The sequence below is a fragment of the Culex pipiens genome, chromosome 3 (assembly GCF_016801865.2).
Source record: "Culex pipiens pallens isolate TS chromosome 3, TS_CPP_V2, whole genome shotgun sequence".
Lineage (NCBI taxonomy): Eukaryota > Metazoa > Arthropoda > Insecta > Diptera > Culicidae > Culex > Culex pipiens.
Genome location: NC_068939.1, coordinates 183,192,414 through 183,214,554, shown reverse-complemented (window position 1 = coordinate 183,214,554; position 22,141 = coordinate 183,192,414). Strand labels below are relative to the sequence as shown.

Below are 22,141 nucleotides of genomic sequence, written 5' to 3'. Positions count from 1 at the left end.
AGGGTCGGGTACAACCGATTCCCTATTTGACATGGAATTGCTCACATGTAAAATGAAAAAATAAAATATTTTTCGATTCTTCTTTAACGTCAAGACTTCCATCATGATTATTCGTTCAAAGATATAAATTTTGCGTCGCTTTCAATATTTTGAATGAAGTCCCCACAAATTCATTTCGTAATTTGAATGCCAAATGAATTGACTTGCTTGCAAGCTGTTTAGTTTTTTCCTTCATCGATTGCATGCAAGATGAACTCTTGAGATAAAATTGTAATCGTCGGTAAAGTAGTAACGTGAGCACGTGGTGTGGCTAGGCGTTGAGTGCGACTTGCGTCTCAAGATTTGTTCATAGTTTTGTGCGCGACTTGGTTTGCTCTGCGTTATCTCCCAGGGCAGATCCGCAGGATCTTGGCATTCTCTTAAACTTTTAAATAAAAAGCATTTTTGTTGATCTACCTACCTACGAAAAACTTTATTGTGCGTAATAGATTTTACCCTAAAACTCTACGATATCACTTCCTAAGGCCAAATATGAGCGGCTTCTCAAATCGTCTTGTAAAATTTGGAACACTTTCGATTTCATTTTGGCAAATTGGTTCAAACGGTTGAACACGCTAGGACTGTTTAAAAGGTTCAACAATTGTTTCTTTTTTTCTACCTGATTGCTACGGTTGCTTTAGAATTGTGTGTGGAAACTGTTTTCTATTACGAACCATCGCACGCTTATCGTCGCTATCCTGAGTAAAGTTGCGATATGAACGATTATCTGAGGGAGGAAAGAGGAAATAAATCTCGACACCTAAATAACAAACGCCTGAAACCCTTCTCTGAGCTACCTACTTGAACATTACGACAACGATTATGATTAGAATAACGATCAACACGATGTAAAAGTTAAAGTTAAAACCGACATCATGCCATCAAACGGACTCCTGGTTCATCCGGTACTCGTAGACGCTCCCACGTTCGATAAATCGCGTATCTTCGTTGTCCAGGTCCTCGATTCCGGGGAACGCGTTGGCTGACGGTGTGCCGTATCCGCCGCCACCTGGGGTCTTCATCGAGAAAATGTCCTGAAAATGAAGGGGGTTTTGAAGTTGTTGAGTTTAAAAAGGTTGCTTGAAATACTCACGCCAGCTTCCACGTCGACCGCCGTCTTGCTTCCCAAGTTGATGGCTCGGTCGGGCTTCAGAAGCAAGTTCAATCCCCGCTTGGCAGGACATCCACCCGCCATTCCGTACGGTTGTAACGCACGACGCTCCGTCAGCACGGACAGCGTCATCGGTTTGCGGAACAGCAGCTCGCGGTGCACGCCCTCGCCACCTCTGTACAGTCCAACCCCCCCAGATTGATCGTCTCGCAGGGAGAACTTCTTCAAAATGATGGGGTAGCGCAGCTCGAGGATTTCCGGATCCGTGATGCGTGTGTTGGTCATGTGGGTGTGAACACCACCGGTTCCGTGCCAGCCCGGGCCAGCGCCGCTTCCCCCGGCGACCGTCTCGTAGTAGCCCCAGCTCTCGTCTCCGATCGTGATGTTGTTCATGCAGCCTTGCGAGGCCGCACACGTTCGGAACGCTCGGAACACGGTGTCAACGATGCGCTGGGAGGTGAGGACGTTTCCGCCTACGACGGCTGCGCCGTCTGAGGGGTCCAGGATTGAGTTCTTCGGGATGACGACCTGGATCGGGGCGAGACAGCCCTGGTTGAGGGGGACGTCGTGGCCGACCATGCAGCGGAGGCAGTAGATCATGGCGGATAGCGTGATGGCACGTGGCGCGTTGCAGTTGCCGTACACTTCTGGACCGGAGCCGCTAAAGTCACAGATGGCAGAACCTTCGTGCTCGTCGATTGAGACTTTTAGCCGGATCGGAGAGCCGTCGTCCATCTGCTCTTCGGCCTCGAGGATTGTACCACCGGTGCGTAGCTTGCTCTCCTTTGCGATCTGCTTCAGCATGTCTCGCACGGCAAGTTCGGCATTTGTCTGCATGTAGCCCATGTACGCCTGTACCACGCTCAACCCATAGCCCTCGATCAGCTCCGTGACCAGCTGAATGCCCTTTTGGTTGGCCGCTATTTGGGCCTTCAAATCGGACAGGTTGTCCGACAGGTTGCGCGTTCCGGTTGCGCCTGGGGCGCCCGTTGGTGTTGTCAGCTGTTGGATGATTCCCGCTTCGTCGAACGTCCCACCGTCGACCAGGAGGAAGGATTTGAAAGCCGCCCCTTCCTGGGACAGTGACTTGGAGTGCGGTGGCATGGATCCGGGTGTAATTCCGCCGATGTCCGCGTGGTGACCTCGGGACGCAACGAAGAAGATTGGTCGGGGGTTTTCCGGGTAGAAAACGGGCGTAATGACTGTTAAATCTGGGAGATGCGATCCTCCGGCTTGCGGATGGTTGGACAGCAGAACATCACCCGGCTTCAACGTATCTCCGCGTTCTTTAATTTGAAACTGCACCGTTTCCTGCATCGCTCCCAAATGAACTGGAATGTGGGGAGCGTTGCTGACCAGCCCGCCGTCAGGGCCGAACAAAGCGCACGAAAAGTCCAACCTTTCCTTGATGTTGGTTGAGATGGCGGTCCGCTGGAGCACGCGTCCCATCTGCTCGGCGATGCTCATGAACCGATGGTTGAAGATGCTCAGCTGCACCGCGTCCAAACGCTCATCGATACGCTTGTCCCCGCCCGCGGAACCTACCTCGATGATCAAATCTCCCTTCTCGGTGACGAGCGCCGCGCAGTCCGGTTCAATCACGATCGTGGACAACTTGTCGATCAAAATGGCCGGACCTTGGATCGTGTGCCCGTGGCAAAGTTTGGCGCAGTCAAACACCGGCGTGACCAGCGATCCTCCCTCAAAGTACGTGGTTGTTGTCTTTTCCGGATAAATTGGACCGCTCGCTTCCGGAATGGATGTCTCCTCGTAAAGCGACGTCTTGCCAGAACCTCGAACGCGAATATCGTCCACGATGACACTTCTATTTTCCAGCACAAACCCAAACTCGCTTCGGTACCGCTCGAAGAATGTCTTCTGGAAGTCACCGTACGTGTAGATGTAATTGTCCTGATTGTCGATTACCTTGTCGGGGGAGCACATGAGCGCGCAGTCGGTTCCCTCGTATCGCAGGTGAAGGTACGGCTCGAGGACGATCGAGTCCTCGTCGAAACCTTGACCCATTAGATGTTCCTTGCAGACTTGCGACAATTCATCTAGCTTGTTCTTGATCACGCCACGATTGTCCTCACTCAACGCAATTCCAGCCGGTTCCTGCGTCTCGTACACCACATCCGCCAGCGCCATTCCGTACGCCGAAAGAATCCCCGCATATTTGTGAATCAGCACCTTACCAATGCCAAGCTCCTTCGCGATCCGGCAAGCATGTTGTCCCCCAGCGCCGCCAAAGCAAGCCAACAGATGGTTGGAAGTGTTGAGTCCACGAGCCTGCGTCAGCGCACGAATCGGTCGGCACATGGCCTCGTTAGCCACCCGAATGAAACCCATCGCGACTTCCTGCAGCGAAAGTGGCTGCTCGCGTTCGCCCGACTTGATCAGATGGTCGTTGATTTCCTGCCGCAGCACAAGGAATGCCTCCTTCGTGGCCATGTAGTCGAGCGGTTCGTTTTCGCGCGGACCGAAGATCTTCGGGAAGTATTCCGGAAGCAATCGCCCAAGAATCAGATTGGCATCCGTCACCGTCAGTGGACCACCTTTCTTGTAGCACGTTGGCCCGGGATGTGCCCCGGCAGATTCCGGACCCACCACAAACAACCCCGACCGGAAGAACAACCGGGAACCACCCCCAGCAGCAACCGTATTAATGTCCAGCTGGGGTGCCTGAATGGTAACCCCCGCCGTCGTCGATTCAATCACATGGTCGTAAACCCCCGCATACCTCGACACATCCGTCGAAGTCCCACCCATATCAAACCCAATCAGCGCCACTCCATCCGAATCGCGCGACCCCGTTACCGCATACCCAACCACACCCCCCGCTGGCCCACTCAGAATCGCTCGAGCCCCCCGAAAGTTCTCCATCCGCGTCAACCCCCCATCACTCTGCATAAACAGCACGTCAACCCCCCGCAACTCATCTTTAAACCCCGCCCGAAAACTCGCCAAATACCGCTCAACGTGTGGCGTCAAGTAAGCCTCCGCACAAGCGGTGAACCCCCGCGCCACCAACCTGCACATCGGCATCGCCTTGTGCGACAGGGTCACGTGCCGGAAGCCCACCCCCTCCGCAATAGCCCCCACCCGAAGTTCATGATCCGGGCAGGCGTAGCTGTGGGCGAGGACGACCGCCAGCGAGGTTATTCCGCGCTCCAGAACTTCCACCAGCTTCGCCCGCAGCTCTTCTTCGTCGATTGGAGCCATCTCCAGGTATTGGGCGTTGGAGGCGCTCCGCAGTTCGGGCCAGTTCTGTTCCAGCTGACAAACGGTGCGCTGGGCTGGGACGAGACGGCAGTCGATTTCAATCACCTCCTTGTACAGATTGGATGGCTTTTGGATGTTCTGCAGAGAGAGAGGAAAATCGATGGTGCAGTTGAATTATTACTGGCACAGCTTGTCTGAGATTGGAGGTTTGGGTTAATGGAACTCGTTGGCCTAAATAGGACGATGGGTCAACAAGAACGACTGAGTAATTGATGACGAATAGCAAACTACTTTGCGTCTCCATTAAATCCATTAGAGTGAGTTGATTGGCCATGCGTCTCCACTGAAATGTTGTACTGAAAGACACCTAATGGAGATGCGTGGTGAAGGTAAAATGTATAACTGTGGACTTTAACCATATTTTTTTATTTCGGGTGAAACGGCCATTTTGCATCATTAGTTAATTTTTATTAATTCATAATTTTTATAAAATGATATATAGAAGCAAATCCAAATTTGCAATCGAGTTGTATGGGAAACTAACATTAAATTTAACAATTTTTATATTTCGAGTATAAAGTTCATAGGGCCCAAGAGGGAGGGGTGGAGTAATAAGATTAAAAAAATAAAAATAAAAAAAACAGAAATTAGAAAATTCCAAAGTTAAAAATTCAAAACTAAAAAAAATTATGGCGTTCATGATTTAATATATAATAAATATTCCTCGCTTACTTTTTCAAAACGTCCTAGGTACATAGGAAACCTTGGTTCGTTTTCAAAATTTAGAATGTCAAGATTGCAGAATTAAAAGGAAAAAAAAATCAAGAATTAAAAATGTTATAGGTTGAATCTTACGAATTCAATACAATTTGGAGATTTAGACATTTTAAGATAAAAAAATATAAATTAGAAATTAAAAAATCTAAAATTATAAAAATATGGCAGTTTGACGCTCAAAATTAAACATTGAAAAAAATAAAATATTTTTATTTTTCGCGGATCTAGGAAAAATAATCAAATATTAAAAATAAAAAAAGAGAAAGTTGAAAAATTCTAAAATTTTAGATAAAAATTTCCAGAATCAGAATGTCAATATTTAAAAATAGCAAGATTAAAAACAAATAGGCTATTTTACACAATTAGTTAAGTAGTTTTTTTTTTTAATTCTAAATTTTAAAATATAAATACTCTAATAATATTTTTTTAATGCAAATATTTTCTAGTTTTCCTCTGTGTTTTTAAATTCTTAAATTCATTAATCTTCAAATCTTAAATGCCGCCTTTTTCTCCGCCATCCTTTATTACAGAAAATTCCAAAGCTTTGGAATATTTCTGGAGTTTTTTTTAAAGGTCCAATAAACCAAATTTTCATTTTTTTTGCTTTTTGGGTGTTTTTTAATACCCCTGACTCAAGGCGGTTTTAAAAACACCCAAAAAGCAAAAACTGGAAATTTGGTTTATTGGACTTTTTTTAAAAAAAACTCCAGATTTTTCAAAAACAACAATCTCAAGTACAAGCCGCATTTGAATTTTACAAATTTAAAATTTCCTTATTTTTTATTTTAGAATTTTCCAATTTTCATATTTATTTTATTTTGAATTTTTGATACATTCTTTATTTTATTTTAATAAAGCTGTAATTCATGATCAAAGTGCTGATAGGCCGATAATAGAAATAGGCCGAAAAAGGGTATATTTCCCCTATATTTTTGAATTTTTTTTTTAATGTTGAATTTAAGAAAAATTTAATTGCATATTTAAATTTAATTTTTTTTGCGGTTTTGTTTTTTTAACTTTAGAATTTTTAAAGTTTTTAATTTTTATTTTTTAGATTTTGATAGGCCGATAATAGAAAATAGGCTGAGAAAGGGTATATTTCCCCTATATTGTTGAATTTTTGATTTTTTTTTATGTTGAATTTAAGAAAATTTTAAATGCATATTTAAATTTTATTTTTTTGCGGTTTTCTTTTTTTTAACTTTAGAATTTTTAAAGTTTTTAATTTTTATTTTTTAGATATTAAATAATTGTATTATTGCATTTCTATTTTTTTTTTTTGAACCCACGAATTTTTTGACGTCTTGGGACAAAAGAACCAATGTCTAAAAATATTGTTACCGGGTTCCTCGGACAATTTTACACACAGTCCAGACTCGATTATCCGAATGCCTTGGCAAAATTTCACTTCGGATAATCGAATCACGGAAAACATTTTTTTTTCGTTGCCTTATTTTTGATTGTTGAGCTTAGGTATGACCCCCAAACTACTCTAAATTCTAATTTGATTCCAAAATGGCGGCCAAAAATTTTCTGTTTTTAATTTTATAGACAATCTGTTGGGTCGCGGACCCTATAATTAGGTATTTTTAGTTACCCCCCGTCGTACGGGGGGGTGAACCAAAGAAGTAGTGTCAGAGTGACATTTTGACGTTTATTTGTTATTGTTATTGTTTTGACTACCTGTATTGTAATATTGTGAATAAACGTTCTCTTGTGTTTTGACCGCCGTGGAGATTGGATGTCTCCTCGGCAGAAGTAATCATCGTGTGTTTGCTTTATTGTATCGTCCTCCGAATGGTGTTTCGTCGTCGTCTTCGCTGTTCTTCGTAGTTGCTGAGGCAACTTGTGTGCTTTCCCAGCCGGCCCGATAGACACAACGTAGGGAGCTAGCTGATCGGGGCGAACATTGGTGCCGTGACCAGGATTGGGGCCGCGCTGTGGATTCTGTTTACGGATGATTACGCTGCTTCAAAATGGCTCGGCCGCCATTGACGTCGGAGTGGTCGTTTTCGGAAGCGGCCACCCTTGTGGTGCTATACGACCGTTCGTATAAGCAGCCGATGAGCCAATGACAACCTGTGTCACTGATTGGCTCAGCTGCGGCTGTTGATTACCGTTCCTGCTGCTTCGGGTCTGGAGTCATGGTACTCTTGCCATCGTGGATAGATTGCCGAAGACGACAGCAGTACCAGGGATCAACGGCAGCGTCTACAAGCGGTAAAGCTCCGGCCATGGTTGATGGCAGTCGAGCGAAGCAGAATCATCCCGGAAGAAGAAGACGACGGAGGATGCCATGGGGACCGGAACGGTAGGCGCAAGAGCATCACAGGAGCAGGTTCCCTAGGGTAAAACTGACGTTTTAGGGGACCGGTATGTTGGGTCGCGGACCCTATAATTAGGTATTTTTAGTTACCCCCCGTCGTACGGGGGGGTGAACCAAAGAAGTAGTGTCAGAGTGACATTTTGACGTTTATTTGTTATTGTTATTGTTTTGACTACCTGTATTGTAATATTGTGAATAAACGTTCTCTTGTGTTTTGACCGCCGTGGAGATTGGATGTCTCCTCGGCAGAAGTAATCATCGTGTGTTTGATTTATTGTATCGTCCTCCGAATGGTGTTTCGTCGTCGTCTTCGCTGTTCTTCGTAGTTGCTGAGGCAACTTGTGTGCTTTCCCAGCCGGCCAGAAAGACACAACGTAGGGAGCTAGCTGATCGGGGCGAACACAATCAACCATTCAAATTTGACCAAAATGGAGCGCAGAACTCGAATTTGATGTTAAAAGTAAGAAAATAAAAATTAGAAAATACATTTTTTGTTCGTGATTTGATTATCCGAAGTCCCATACAAACTTCGGATAATCGAACTTTGGATAATCGAGGCTTCGGATACTCGAGTCTGGACTGTATCTACATACAAAAATTTTCGTAATTGAAAGACGCAACTGGTAAATTTGATACCCATAAAAGTACATGTCAGCGCTAAAATTTTTAAGTTATCTTAAAAAGTAGTTATTTTGCCGCTTTCGTAATTGTTCCGTTTTTACGCGCTGCGTCTTGGAATCATGTTAATGAAACTTCAATATGGCAAATGAGCCATACCGATTTACAATATGAAAAAAAATGGTCTGAAATACACACTTCATTGGGCAATAATTACAAAACCGCATAAAAACTAATAAAAAATTGACAAAATTGTTCCGCAAAAACTATGATTTAAAAATTTACCAGTAAACTTATAAATATGTTGCTTATTTCCCTGAAAAACGTAACAATTTAAAGTAAGGAGTTATTAATTCACCTAAAAATGAAAGAACAATTGCTTAAAATAAATTGTAGCAAAGTAAACCACCACGCGTCTCCTCTAAACAATATAAAGTGAGCTGATTAGCCATGCGTCTCCATTGCAATGTTCTCATGAAGGTCCATTTAATGGAGCAGCACAGTGGATCATCAATTTTCATAGCAGTTCGAGGAAACAATCTTACTTTTAGAATTTGATTTTCCAACTTGGATTTCAATTTCACTGCAACGCAATTTCAATGCAATCATCTTCAAAATAGAAAGACACTCTAGTACCACTACCCACACATTGTGTAACACCAATCAATCGTGTGTCGCCCCCTCACTCACCAGCTGAAAGATGCTCGGCCGGGCTTGGTTCCCGATTTGCAGCAGGTCCCGGAAGCCCCGGTTGACCACCAGCGCAACCGGATCGCCGGCCCGCTCCAGCAGCGCATTCGTCGCCACCGTCGTGCCCATCCGGACCCACCCGATGAGCTCCGTATTGACCAGCCCGTCGCGCGTCCGTGCCCGCTCCGGACCCTCCTCCTGCTGCAGAATCCGGCGAATTCCCTCCGTCGGCGCATCCGGATAGTTGGCCGGATCTTCTGACAGCAGCTTGAGCGTTCGAATTCCCCCAGACGGTGTGATGCAGAGGACGTCCGTGAAGGTTCCGCCGCGGTCAATTGCGAAGCAGTACTTGCCACTCTTGGCCATCGTCGAAGGATTATTCCAGCACGGGGCCGGCTGCTGTCGCCACAATGATAAGCCACTCCCGGCGCGAGAGATGAGATAACACTTTTTTTTCCTCACTTTTGATTGTCTTGTCGTCGCGGAATGACACCTTTTTTCTGTGACTTTCACAAGAGTGATAAAACCAAAACAAGCAGCAGAAGCTGAAGCTGGAGAGCGAAGAACCAACCGAACGGCACGAACAGCGACCGGGATTTGGCACTGTGTTTGGACGAACGCGTCGTCTAGCCTGAAAGCGTAGAAGATGGATGAGAGTTGGTAAATAAATGCTGTAGAGGGAGAACGAAAAGAAAAACAGCTGATAACCGTCAGCGGTGTTGACACAAATACTGATGTGGTTTTAGGGTGATTCGTAAACTATTTGTGGCAGTAAAAATAACTGTTCGTTAAACTAAGAATACAAAGGAAACGCATGGTAGTTCATCATGGTTACTCCATCATAGTGTATGCAATTATTTCATTTATTTCTAACAAAGTAAAGTAAATTGCTTTTCCAAAATTCAATGAAAATGTTTGATCCATCATGCGCCTACATAAAATTACCTTTATCAGAACATTTCAATGAAGACACATTGTCAATCAACTCACTTTATGAAAAAATATATAATTCAAATAACAAGCCTGAATTTCAACATTTCAATGAAAAAAAAGTTGGTAAATGCATTATACATGAAAAAATTAGATAGGCAATAATGTAATTATATAAGGTGGTAGAATAGGCCAAATACTACCAAAAACAAACATAAACTAAACAAGATAAATGCAAATTAAAATACTAAAAATAAAACAAGAAAAACATAAAACAAGAGAAGTAAAGTTTTTCGTAGAACAAAAGTTGCTCAAAATGACCTCCTGAACAAGGGAAAAATAAATATTTTCGAAAAAAAAATTTGAGCAGTAGAGGGTTAAATAAAACTTTTTGCGAAAATTCACATAAATTCAAATGATTTTTGGATAAATCCGATCATGCTAAAAATGATTCCAAACTAAGATTTTTAAAACAAATTTTTTTGCCCTGTGATGTTTCGAGCCTCTGATTTTTTTTTGCAATTGCCTTTTTATATTAAAACAAAAAAATCTTATAAACTTAAATGAAGAGTAAATTTTCAAAACAACCTATGAGTCATGGGTTTCTTATGAAGAATCATTTTACAGTTTTTTTTTTGAATTTTGGAACCACAGATCGAGAAAATTTTCATGATCTTAGTAAATTAATAGGTTAATAAAGTCATGATATTTTGCATACAAATTGTGACAGTTGCATAGGAGAAATACACCCATTTTAATCACTCTAAGCCGTTCGACCAATTCTCATCACTTTTGCGCTTTTCTTATTTGAGCTATTAAATAAATTTTATTACTTTGGAACAGTCAAAAACACTTTATGAAAGCTGTAAGTCACGATCAAAGTGCTGATAGGCCGATAATATAAATAGGCTGAGAAAGGGTACAGTTTCCCTAAGCTGCATACTTAGAAATTTTTTTTATGAAATTCGAAAGTTTAAAAATAAAAAAAATATGAATATCTAAGTTTTAAAATTTATTTTTATTAATATTTATTTATATGTAGAATTCAAAAAAAAACTAAGCTTCAAAAATAAGGTTCAAAATTAATTTTAAAATTAAATCGTTAAAAACGTCAGACATTCAAAAGTCACTTGTAAGATTTAATAATAAAAATAATAAAAACTCAAATAAAAACAAAAACAAAAAACTCAAAATTTGCAAATTTCAAAATTATATATTTTTTCAGGAATTTTTAAAAATTAAAATTTAGTTTTTTCCGCAAAATGCAAAATAACAAAAATACAATTCTTAAATTCCAAATTTCTTAAATTAATAAAAAAGAAAAATCCAAAACTAATAAAATTAATAAATAAATTTTAAAAATCATAGATTAAAAATTTCCAAAATTAAAAAAGAAAAGATTAAGTAAATCTAAATCTCAACATGGAAAATATGTTTAAAAACAAAAATTTTAAAAACATATAACAAAATTTTAAAATGATTATTTGTATGACTTTTCCTTATGGGTTACTTCAACAAAAAACGTACTTTTAATTTTAGGTAATTCAAGATTCTGCTTTTTGAGGTCCAGTCTTGGGACTTTTGATTTTAATTAATATAACAAATGTCGAAAAAAAAATATTAAACCGTTTTTCATTTTCAGTCACATTAATTTTTTTTTTATTTAAATTTTTGTATTTTTTAATCCTTCTGAAATTTTTTTGGTGCCTTCGGTATGCCCAAAGAAGCCATTTTGCATCATTAGTTTGTCCATATAATTTTCCATACAAATTTGGCAGCTGTCCATACAAAAATGATGTATGAAAATTCAAAAATCTATACCTATCTTTTGAAGAATTTTTTGATCGATTTTTTGTCTTCCGCAAAGTTGTAGGTATGGACTAGCCTGAAAAAAATAAACAAGGTAAATTTTTTTAACTTGATTTGCAAAAAACACTATTTTTATTTTTTGATGTTTTATCCAACTTATCAGAAATTTAAGGAATATGCAAAAAAACTTTGAACGAGTTATGAATTTTTGAATCCATGGTGATTTTTTTTCAAGAAATCGAAAATTTGGTCGCAAAAAAATTTCAACTTTACTTTTCGATGTAAAATTGAATTTGCAATCAAAAAGTACCGTTTTCAAGTTATATCAAGTTTTAGGTACCTTTTTTGAAAATAGTCGCAGTTATTCATTTTTTTTAAATTAGTGCCCATATTCGCCTACGTTTGAAAAAAATATTTTTGAAAAGCTGAGAAAAGTCTCTATATTTTGCTGTTTTGAATTTTTTTATACGACCTTGAGTTGCTGAAATATCGCCATGCAAAGATTTGAAAACAGATTATTGATGTTTTCTAAGTCTCACCCTCTTCTAATGTCGATATCTCAGCAAACAATGGTCCGATTTTCAATGTTAAAATAAGAAACATCCGTGAAATTCTCCGATCTTTTCGAAAACAATATTTTAAATTTTTTTTAGATCAAGACAAATATTTCAAAAGGGCGTAATATTGAATGTTTCAAAAATATATTTTTCAAAAGATGGCAAACATGGGCACTAATTTAAAAAAAAATAACTGCGGCAATTTTCAAAAAAAAAAAAAAATACGCAAAAATGGCTATTACTTCCAAACGGTGCACTTTATGAAAATTTTACTGAAGTACTTTTTGATTGCAAATTCGATTTTACATCGAAAAATTAAGCTGAAGTTTGCGATCAATATTTCGATTTTTTGAAAAAAAAATCAGCATTGATTCAAAAATGTATAACTCGTCAAAGATTGTTTGAAGAACCTGGAAATTTCTGAAAAGTTGGCATTCGATGTCCCCTGAAACATATAAAAAAAAAACGAATACGAGCAACTCTCTACGAAATCGGCCGATTTCGACCATTTATATTTTTGTATTTTTGATTTGTCTTAAACTTTGTGGGGGCAAAGAGTATTGAAAAAAAAAACATGAAACATTCGTGAAATTTTCCGATCTTTTCGAAAAAAACATTTTGAAATTTTTTAAATCAAGACTAACATTTTAAAAGGGCCAAACATTGAATATTACGCCTATTTAAAATGCTAGTCTTGATTTAAAAAAATTCAAATATTTTTTTCGAAAAGATCGGAAAATTTCACGAATGTTTCATGTTTTTTTTCAATACTCTTTGTCCCCACAAAGTTTAATTTCACGAATTTTTCAAGTATTAACATTGAAAATCGGACCATTATTTGCTGAGATATGGTCATTAGAAAATGGTGGGTTGTTTTGGTGAGATTAAGAAAACTTCAATTTTCGCGTTTCTTTTTCTTAAAGCGGCTCTATCGCAGCAACCCGAGGTCCAATCTTTAATGTCTCTTAGACAATTTAATAGCAAATTTTCTGAACTTTAAAAAAATATATTTTTAGAAATGCTCACTAATTACTCATTTTTAAAAATTGTAAAACTGCAAATATTTCGCTAAAATCAAACTTTTCGTGGCTTTATCTTGAAAACGGAGCCCTTTATCAAAAAATCTGTTAAGTACTTTTAAAAAATAAATGTCAATGTAAAAAATAATGTCAAACTTGATTTTGCATGAAACTTTGATTTTTTCCAAAAATCACTATTTTTTCAAAAATTGTTTCAAAAACATGGCTCAAAAGTTGCGGATTTTTGTCTCCTAAAACATATCTAAAAATCTTGAAAATCAAAAAATACGTATTTTGGGGAATTGAGCTTTAGTAAAAAAAAAGTTGATTAAAAAATCTGCAATTTTTTTTTCCGTGTACCTATTTTTTTCTCAAAAGTCCTCAACAATACCTACAACTTTGCCCAAGACACCAAATTGATCAGAAAATTCACTCAAAAGTTACAGCTGTTTGAATATTTACAGTATGTAAAAAAAGTATTTACACCCCTTGGGCACTATGCACATATTGTGATGAAACATCTAAACAATTTAATGTTGACAGAAACCTAGTACTACGTTTTGTTCAGAAACTCATGCCAGACATTTTGCTACAAAAAGCTCATGAAAAGATGATTTCTATAAAAAGTTATATAACAAATACTATTACGAAACTAAAAAAGGTGCAAAAAAAGTTTGTACACCTTTCGAAAAATTAACATAAATAATGTTATTTGTTGACAAATCACCATAAATCCAGTCTCCCAACTTCAAATAGGCATCCTTGACTGATTTATAAAATAATTTGGATTGAATATAAAGTTTACTAACTACTTAGTATAAAAGTTTATATAACTCTGGAAATTCTATATAAAACTTATCTAAACTTAATTTTGCAAACTTTTAATTCAACTAAATGTCAATATATTACCATATAATTGCTAAATAAACATTTTGGAGTGGGTATAACACCGTTTTGGGGGTATTTGTATCGATAGAATAGATTTTTCGTTGGAATTTCGTACCAACCCGGAATTACGTCGTCGGAAAATCCGCCGGCATCCGAACCGGTCCACAATTCTTAAGTCAACCTATGTGGCATCGGAAAGGGCATAAAATTTCCGATTTTTTGATACCCATACATCTAGGTTTTCTATAAAACCCACGATTTTAAATACCTAGGTAAAAACGTTGTTATGGTTTTGTTTGAGCAATCTGCCAAAAATGTATGGAATTTCGTAATTTTTGTTCTCGTGGATCAAACTTACTTTTTGCCCAGGTATTTAAAAACGTGGGTTTTATAGAAAACCTAGATGTATGGGTATCAAAAGATCGGAAATTTTATGCCCTTTCCGATGCCACATAGGTTGACTTAAGAATTATGGACCGGTTCGAATGCCGGCGGATTTTCCGACGACGTAATTCCGGGTTGGTACGAAATTCCAACGAAAAATCTATTCTATCGATACAAATACCCCCAAAACGGTGTTATACCCACTCCAAAATGTTTATTTAGCAATTCTATGGTAATATATTGACATTTAGTTGAATTAAAAGTTTGCAAAATTAAGTTTAGATAAGTTTTATATAGAATTTCCAGAGTTATATAAACTTTTATACTAAGTAGTTAGTAAACTTTATATTCAATCCAAATCATTTTTTTAATCAGTCAAGGATGCCTATTTGGAGTTGGGAGACTGGATTTATGGTGATTTGTCAACAAATAACATTATTTATGTTAATTTTTCGAAAGGTGTACAAACTTTTTTTGCACCTTTTTTATTTTCGTAATAGTATTTGTTATATAACTTTTTATAGAAATCATCTTTTCATGAGTTTTTTGTAGCAAAATGTTTGGCATGAGTTTCTGAACAAAACGTAGTACTAGGTTCCTGTCAAACTTTAAATTTTTTACATGTTTCATCACAAAATGTGCATAGTGCTCAAGGGGTGTAAATACTTTTTTTACATACTGTACATACCATTTTTGTATGGACAGCAGCCAAAATTGTATGGAGACTTGTATGGATAAACCAATCACACAAAATAGTTTATTTGGTCATAGGGAAGGCCCCCACAAAGTTTGAGCCAAATCAAAAAATACAAATAAAATCCATTTCCGGTTTTGGTAGAGATTTGCTTATACAGATTTTTGAATTTTTATATCTATTTTTTTTGTGTGGACAGCTGCCAAATTTGTATGATAATTAAAATTGATGTAAAATGACTTCTTTGGGCATACCGAAGGCACCAAAAAAGTTTCAGCCGAATTAAAAATACAAAAAAAAAATCGAATGACCGAAATCTCAGAGAATTGCTTATAATTTAATTTTTTTTCATCAAAACACAACTGCGTGTTGTTTAAAAACAATTTTTGACCCCTTTCTTGGCCGTTTCATGAGCTTTTTTTAGTATGAAGTTTTTCATGTTATGCTTTTGATGTGTTTTTGCAACCGTCTCCAGTAGGTAGGCAAAAACACACAAAAAATGGTTTACGGCTTCAAAAACATACAAAAAAAGAAAGTATGTTTGCATGATAAGGATGAGGACCGACATGATACCACAACGGCTTTCGGATACATTTTGCGCCTTTAAATAAAAACCCAGCGTGCTCCCGGCACGTGCGCTCTTTACATTGAAGTTCATATCTTTATTTAAATTTCGCCCAAAAAACCGAACAAAAACGTCAAATAATCGAGTTTCCTCTTCATTTTTTTTTCTCCCTTTCACTCTCCCCACGTGAATCGCATTGACTTGCTCTTATGTTTTTTTCTTCTGTTTAGTTTAACCTATCCAAAAAATACCCATAAAAGGTCTCAAATATGAGCACGAACGGGCACAAATGACAACGCGGAATCACTCTTGTCTCCGCCACTGTTTGCCCCCTTTGAAGTTGCTTTAATTAATTACTTTATTAATTAAACACACTGGGTTGATGCCTGTAACGATTAGTTTGCAGTTTTTTTTTGGTTTAATTCTATGTTGATATTTACAGCTGCGACCAAGTCACCCTCACTTGCTCCATCTCCATATCCGTAGGTGTGCATTTTGCGTGACTTTTTTTTGTTATCTAATTTAAAGAAGAAGAGATTGTGTGTAGCTTTTGCGTTGTTCACACACTCTGAATAACTCTGCACTTTTGCGTTTTGCGTCGTTGAGATGAAAGTAAAAAGTCTGATTAACATTGGTTTGTTTCAATTGATGCCGTAGATTGCGATTATCCTTTTTCTGTGTGTTTATGTTTGTGTGTGTGTGTGTTTGATTGACTGACTTGCTAAAGATTGAGAGTGGAGCTTAACCGTGTATCTTTAGATAGGTGTGTGCTCACTTGTTTAGTTATTTAGCTTTATTTGGTTTAATTCTTATCTATAGCTTCTTCCAACAGTGTCGAAATAATGGCCAAAAGTTTTCTTTTTGTCTGTTTTGTATAATTAATCTGCTTGTTCCGCGCAATTTCCCGCAAAATAAGAGTCCGGAATTGTTTATGCTATTTTTCGCCCCCTTTCTCCTCCCAAATACTTTCGAATAAATTTATTTATCACAATTTGTTTTTTCCATTTTTTTTCTGTAACTTTTTCCCCCTTTGATTTGACCTTGTTCTAGTAAAAAAGATTCAACACTTAGTTATTCTTACCGTGTGGGCGCTCTGCCATTATTAGTTTAACTAGTTTTCAATATACAAACACACGATTTGCGGTTTATACAGTAATGTCCAAATGTGGCGTGTAGCTAATTACTTTATTTGATAAATTCTTGAGAGTTGAGTGTTTGTGTGTTTAACGAGCACGCGTTTTAGTTGGAATAGTTGGAACCGGTGCCGTCTCTGCTGCTGGCACCACCCCCGCCGCCGCCGTTCAGCCCGTTCTGGTCGGTGGCGCTGATGGGCGATGGGTTGTTGTCTGAAATGAGAGGAGAATAAAAAAAAAGTTTTTTGGCAATTGGTTTTGAGAGCGTTTTTGTTTTATTTCCTGCTGATTGATGGTGTTTTGCACTGGTTCGGCTGGCGCAGTGCGGCTGGTTGCACAATTACGGCTTTACAGTTTTGTTGATCGATCGCAATTTTAAAAAATCCAGAAAGGATTTCATGGCTATTAAAGTAGGTACAGTTTTCGTGATGTTTGAAATTAACTCATGAGATTTATTTGAATAAATAACACAGTCATTCTATTTTTTTTATTTGTATTTTTTAATCCGACTGAAACTTTTTTGGTGCCTTCGGTATGCCCAAAGAAGCCATTTTGCATCATTAGTTTGTCCATATAATTTTCCATACAAATTTGGCAGCTGTCCATACAAAAATGATATGTGAAAATTCAAAATTCTGTATCTTTTGATGGAATTTTCTGATCGATTTGGTGTCTTCGGCAAAGTTGTAGGTATGGATATGGACTACACTGAAAAAAAATTATACACGGTAAAAAAAAATTTGGTGATTTTTTATTTCACTATTTGTCACTAAAACTTGATTTGCAAAAAAACACTATTTTTATTTATTTTTTTTTTATATGTTTTAGAAGACATAAAATGCCAACTTTTCAGAAATTTCCAGGTTGTGCAAAAAATCATTGACCGAGTTATGAATTTTTTAATCAATACAGATTTTTTCAAAAAATCGAAATATTGGTCGCAAAAATTTTTCAACTTCATTTTTCGATGTAAAATGGAATTTGCAATCAAAAAGTACTTCAGTGAATTTTTGATAAAGTGCACCGTTTTCAAGTTATAGCCATTTTTAGGTAACTTTTTTGAAAATAGTCGCAGTTTTTCATTTTTTAAAATTGGTGCCCATGTTTGCCCACCTTTGAAAAAAATATTTTTGAAAAGCTGAGAAAATTCTCTATATTTTGCTTTTTCGGACTTTGTTGATACGACCCATAGTTGCTGAGATATTGCCATGCAAAGGTTAAAAAACAGGAAAATTGATGTTTTCTAAGTCTCACCCAAACAACCCACCATTTTCTAATGTCGATATCTCAGCAACTATAGGTCCGATTTACAATGTTAAAATATGAAACATTCGTGAAATTTTCCGATCTTTTCGAAAAAAATATTTTCAAAAATTTTAAATCAAGACTAACATTTCAAACGGGCCAAACATTCAATATTACGCCCATTTTAAATGTTAGTCTTGATTTAAAAATTTTGAAAATATTTTTTTCGAAAAGATCGGAAAATTTCACGAATGTTTCATATTTTAACATTGTAAATCGGACCTATAGTTGCTGAGATATCGACATTAGAAAATGGTGGGTTGTTTGGGTGAGACTTAGAAAACATCAATTTTCCTGTTTTTAACCCTTTGCATGGCAATATCTCAGCAACTATGGGTCGTATCAACAAAGTCCGAAAAAGCAAAATATAGAGAATTTTCTCAGCTTTTCAAAAATATTTTTTTCAAAGGTGGGAAAACATGGGCACCAATTTTAAAAAATGAAAAAAAGTTACCTAAAAATGGCTAAAACTTGAAAACGGTGCACTTTATTAAAAATTCACTGAAGTACTTTTTGATTGCAAATTCCATTTTACATCGAAAAATGAAGTTGAAAGATTTTTGCGACCAGTATTTCGATTTTTTGAAAAAATCTGTATTGATTCAAAAAATCATAACTCGGTCAAAGATTTTTTGCCCATTCTGGAAATTTCTGAAAAGTTGGCATTTTATGTCCTCTAAAACATATCAAAAAATAAAAAAAAATTAAAAATAGTGTTTTTTGCAAATCAAGTTTTAGTGACAAATAGTGAAATAAAAAATCACCAAAAATTTTTTTACCGTGTATATTTTTTTTCAGTGTAGTCCATATCCATACCTACAACTTTGCCGAAGACACCAAATCGATCAGAAAATTCCATCAAAAGATACAGATTTTTGAATTTTCACATATCATTTTTGTATGGACAGCTGTCAAATTTGTATGGAAAATTATATGGACAAACTAATGATGCAAAATGGCTTCTTTGGTCATACCGAAGGCACCAAAAAAGTTTCAGCCGGATTAAAAAATACAAAAATTAAAATTAAAGAAAAAAGACCGATTCCGTAAAGAACTGCTCATATGTTTTAGAGAACATCAAATGCCAACTTTTCAGAAATTTCCAGGTTGTGCAAAAAATCTTTGAGCGAGTTATGAATTTTTTAATCAATACTGATTTATACTTCATTTTTCAATCAATCAAAATGTACTTTAGTGAAATTATAAGTGCACCGTTTTCAAGTTAAATCCATATTTAGGTGACTTTTTTGAAAATAGTGGTAGTTTGCCCACTTTTGAAAAAAATATTTTAAAAAAGCTGAGAAAATTCTCTATATTTTGCCTTTTTGAACTTTGTTGATACGACCCTTTGTTGCTGAGATATTGCCATGCAAAGGTCCGATCTTTTCGAAAATAATATTAAAAAAAAATTTAAGTTAAGACTAACATTTCAAAAGGGCCAAACATTCAATATTACGCCCTTCTAAAATGTAAGTCTTGGTTTAAAAAATTTGAAAATATTTTTTTCGAAAAGATCGGAAAATTTCACGAATGTTTCATATTTTAACATTGAAAAGCGGACCATTAGTTGCTGAGATATCGACACTAAAAAATGATGGGTTGTTTAGGTGAGACTTAGAAAACATCATTTTTCCTGTTTTTAACCCTTTGCATTGCAATATCTCAGCAACAAAGGGTTGTATCAACAAAGTTCAAAAAAGCAAAATATGGAAAAAATTCTCAGCATTTTAATTATTTTTTTTTTTCAAAGGTGGGCAAACATGGGCACTAATTTTAAAAAATGAAAAACTGCGACTATTTTTAAAAAAGTTACCTAAAAAAGGGTTATAACTTGAAAACATTGCAGTTTATGAAAATTTCACTAAAGTACTTTTTGATTGTAAATTAGATTTTACATCGAAAAATGAAGTTGAAAAATTTTTGCGACCAATATTTCGATTTTTTGAAAAAAATCAGTATTGATTCAAAAATTCATAACTCGCTCAAAGATTTTTTGCCCATTCTAGAAATTTCTGAAAAGTTGGCATTCGATGTCCTCTAAAACAAAAAAAATAGTGTTTTTTTGCAAATCAAGTTTTAGTGACAAAAAGTTAAATAAAAAATCACCAAATTTTTTTTTCCGTTTATCATTTTTTTCCGTGTAGTCCTTATCCATACGTACAACTTTCCCGAAGACACCAAATCGATCAAAAAATTTCTTCAAAAGATACAGATTTTTTAGTTTTTGTGTATCATTTTTGTATGGACAGCTGCCAAATTTGTATGGAAAATTATATGGACAAACTAATGATGCAAAATGGCTTCTTTGGGAGAACCGAAGGCACTAAAAAGTTTCAGCCGGATTAAAAAATACAAAAATTAAAATTGAAGAAAAAATACCGATTTCGTAGAGAATTGCTCATCTTGGAATGATCCAATATATTTTAAAGGCGAAATTAAAGCTATTATTTTTTCCTGGAAAAGAAAATGTAATTCTGCCCATTGAAACGGCTTCATGAGCTCAATTCTAACAGCTCATGACAAAAATCAGCAATTCGTCGCTGTCGTGCTAACTTAACGTACGTGCATTTTGGGTCAAATTGAATTAAGAACGCTATTTTGTGCAGCTCACAAAGCTCGATTTAAATCCTGAGATATTCAATAAAAACCAAAAAAGCTCCGAAATTTTTTGTCACGTTTCATATGGATGAAGTTTCCATCTTGTCGTGCTAACTGGACACGCCCTGAAAATTGATGTAAGTGCGAAAACTGGCCAAAGGGATTTCAGGTCAGAATGAGTTTGACACAAGTACGAGCTTGACTACCTTATAACTTGGGACTTCGGCAACCAAAATCAACCAAACTTCGGGAAAATGCACAGAATGGTCAACAAAACAAAATGTGTTTGTTGTTGCTTACATTGCATGATCCGGTTTTGGTTTATTCAAACACTACAACGCATTTTTCTCGAAACGTCAAAAAGCGACAGCGTCGAAATAGGAAGGCGTGGATTCTAATATTTTTTTCCCAAAAAATCAGGAGGCAAAAAAAAGAATCCGAGTTGGATAAATGCTGAAAAATCAAGTTTATCACCGGGTAGCAAACATGTTTTTTGCTATTATGAAAAATACGCTTTAATTTTGCGTCCGTTTTTTACTTTTCGGTACAGTACTGAAAAAGTTAAGATGTATTTCAGCAATCAGAGGTCCAATCTACAATGTTTCTTAGGCAATTTTATTGGAAATTTTCAACTTTTCGAAAATTATGTTCAGGAATGGACAATCATTATCACTATATAAAAAAATCGAAAAACTGGATATTTTCTGGCAAAATCAGGTTAAATTAAATGGCAGTACCTTGAAAACATAAACGTTACTTAATCCACCTTTAGGTGGTTGGTGCCTTCCTCACATTCATAAAGTCAATTCATTCAGTAAAAATAGCAACATTCCCCCTTCACATGTTTAACAAATCAACTTTATTACTCATTTCTTTTGATAGGGTTCGCTGACCTTCAATATTTCTGGCTCATTGGCAATCTGATAAAAAAACTATTCAACGATAGTTCGCAAAAAAAAGATTCAGACAATATTTCTATCACAATATCTGAAATCCGGCCTCCAAAATGTGTATGAATAACACATAAGTGCTAATAACTTTTGATTTGGTTGTCAGATCTTCGATGTTTTAGGCTCATTTGAAAGGTCTTTCGATTATCTAACTAACGATGGGTCGCATGATGGACCCGGAAATCATTTTTATTGAAATATCTGAGATCCAGCCTCCAAAAAGTGTATAAATAACACTTAAGTGCTGATAACTTTTGATAGGGTGGTCAGATCCTTGATGTTCTAGGCTCATTTGAAAGGTCTTTCGATTATCTAACAAACGACAGGTCGCGTGATGGACCCGGACACCATCTTCATTGAAATATCTGAGATCCGGCCTCCAAAAAGTGTATAAATAACACTTAAGTGCTAATAACTTTTGATAGGGTTGTCAGATCCACGATGTTTTGGGCTCATTGGAAAGGTCTTTTCAATACCTTTCTGAAAATGTATAACATGATAGGTTTTCTTGCAAAAACCACCCTTT

General features: G+C 36.8%; 2 protein-coding genes across 2 annotated transcripts in view; both read right to left on the bottom strand.

The window, feature by feature from the left end:
* Positions 1-441: 441 nt before the first annotated feature.
* LOC120420631 (5-oxoprolinase) lies at positions 442-9,386 on the bottom strand. Its single transcript, XM_039583707.2, has 3 exons — positions 8,784-9,386; positions 1,133-4,510; positions 442-1,073 (listed from the first exon to the last, which is right to left on the bottom strand). The coding sequence occupies exons 1-3, from the start codon at positions 9,147-9,149 to the stop codon at positions 921-923; spliced, it is 3,897 nt and encodes a 1,298-aa protein (XP_039439641.1). The 5' UTR covers positions 9,150-9,386; the 3' UTR covers positions 442-920.
* A 6,617-nt stretch (positions 9,387-16,003) lies between these two features.
* Positions 16,004-22,141, bottom strand: part of LOC120420630 (uncharacterized) — a 145,148-nt gene continuing 139,010 nt past the window's right edge. The window contains exon 15 of the mRNA XM_039583706.2: positions 16,004-16,975. Coding sequence (XP_039439640.1) covers positions 16,869-16,975 — 107 coding nt within the window. The 3' untranslated portion in view covers positions 16,004-16,868. The remainder of the gene's footprint in view (positions 16,976-22,141) is intronic.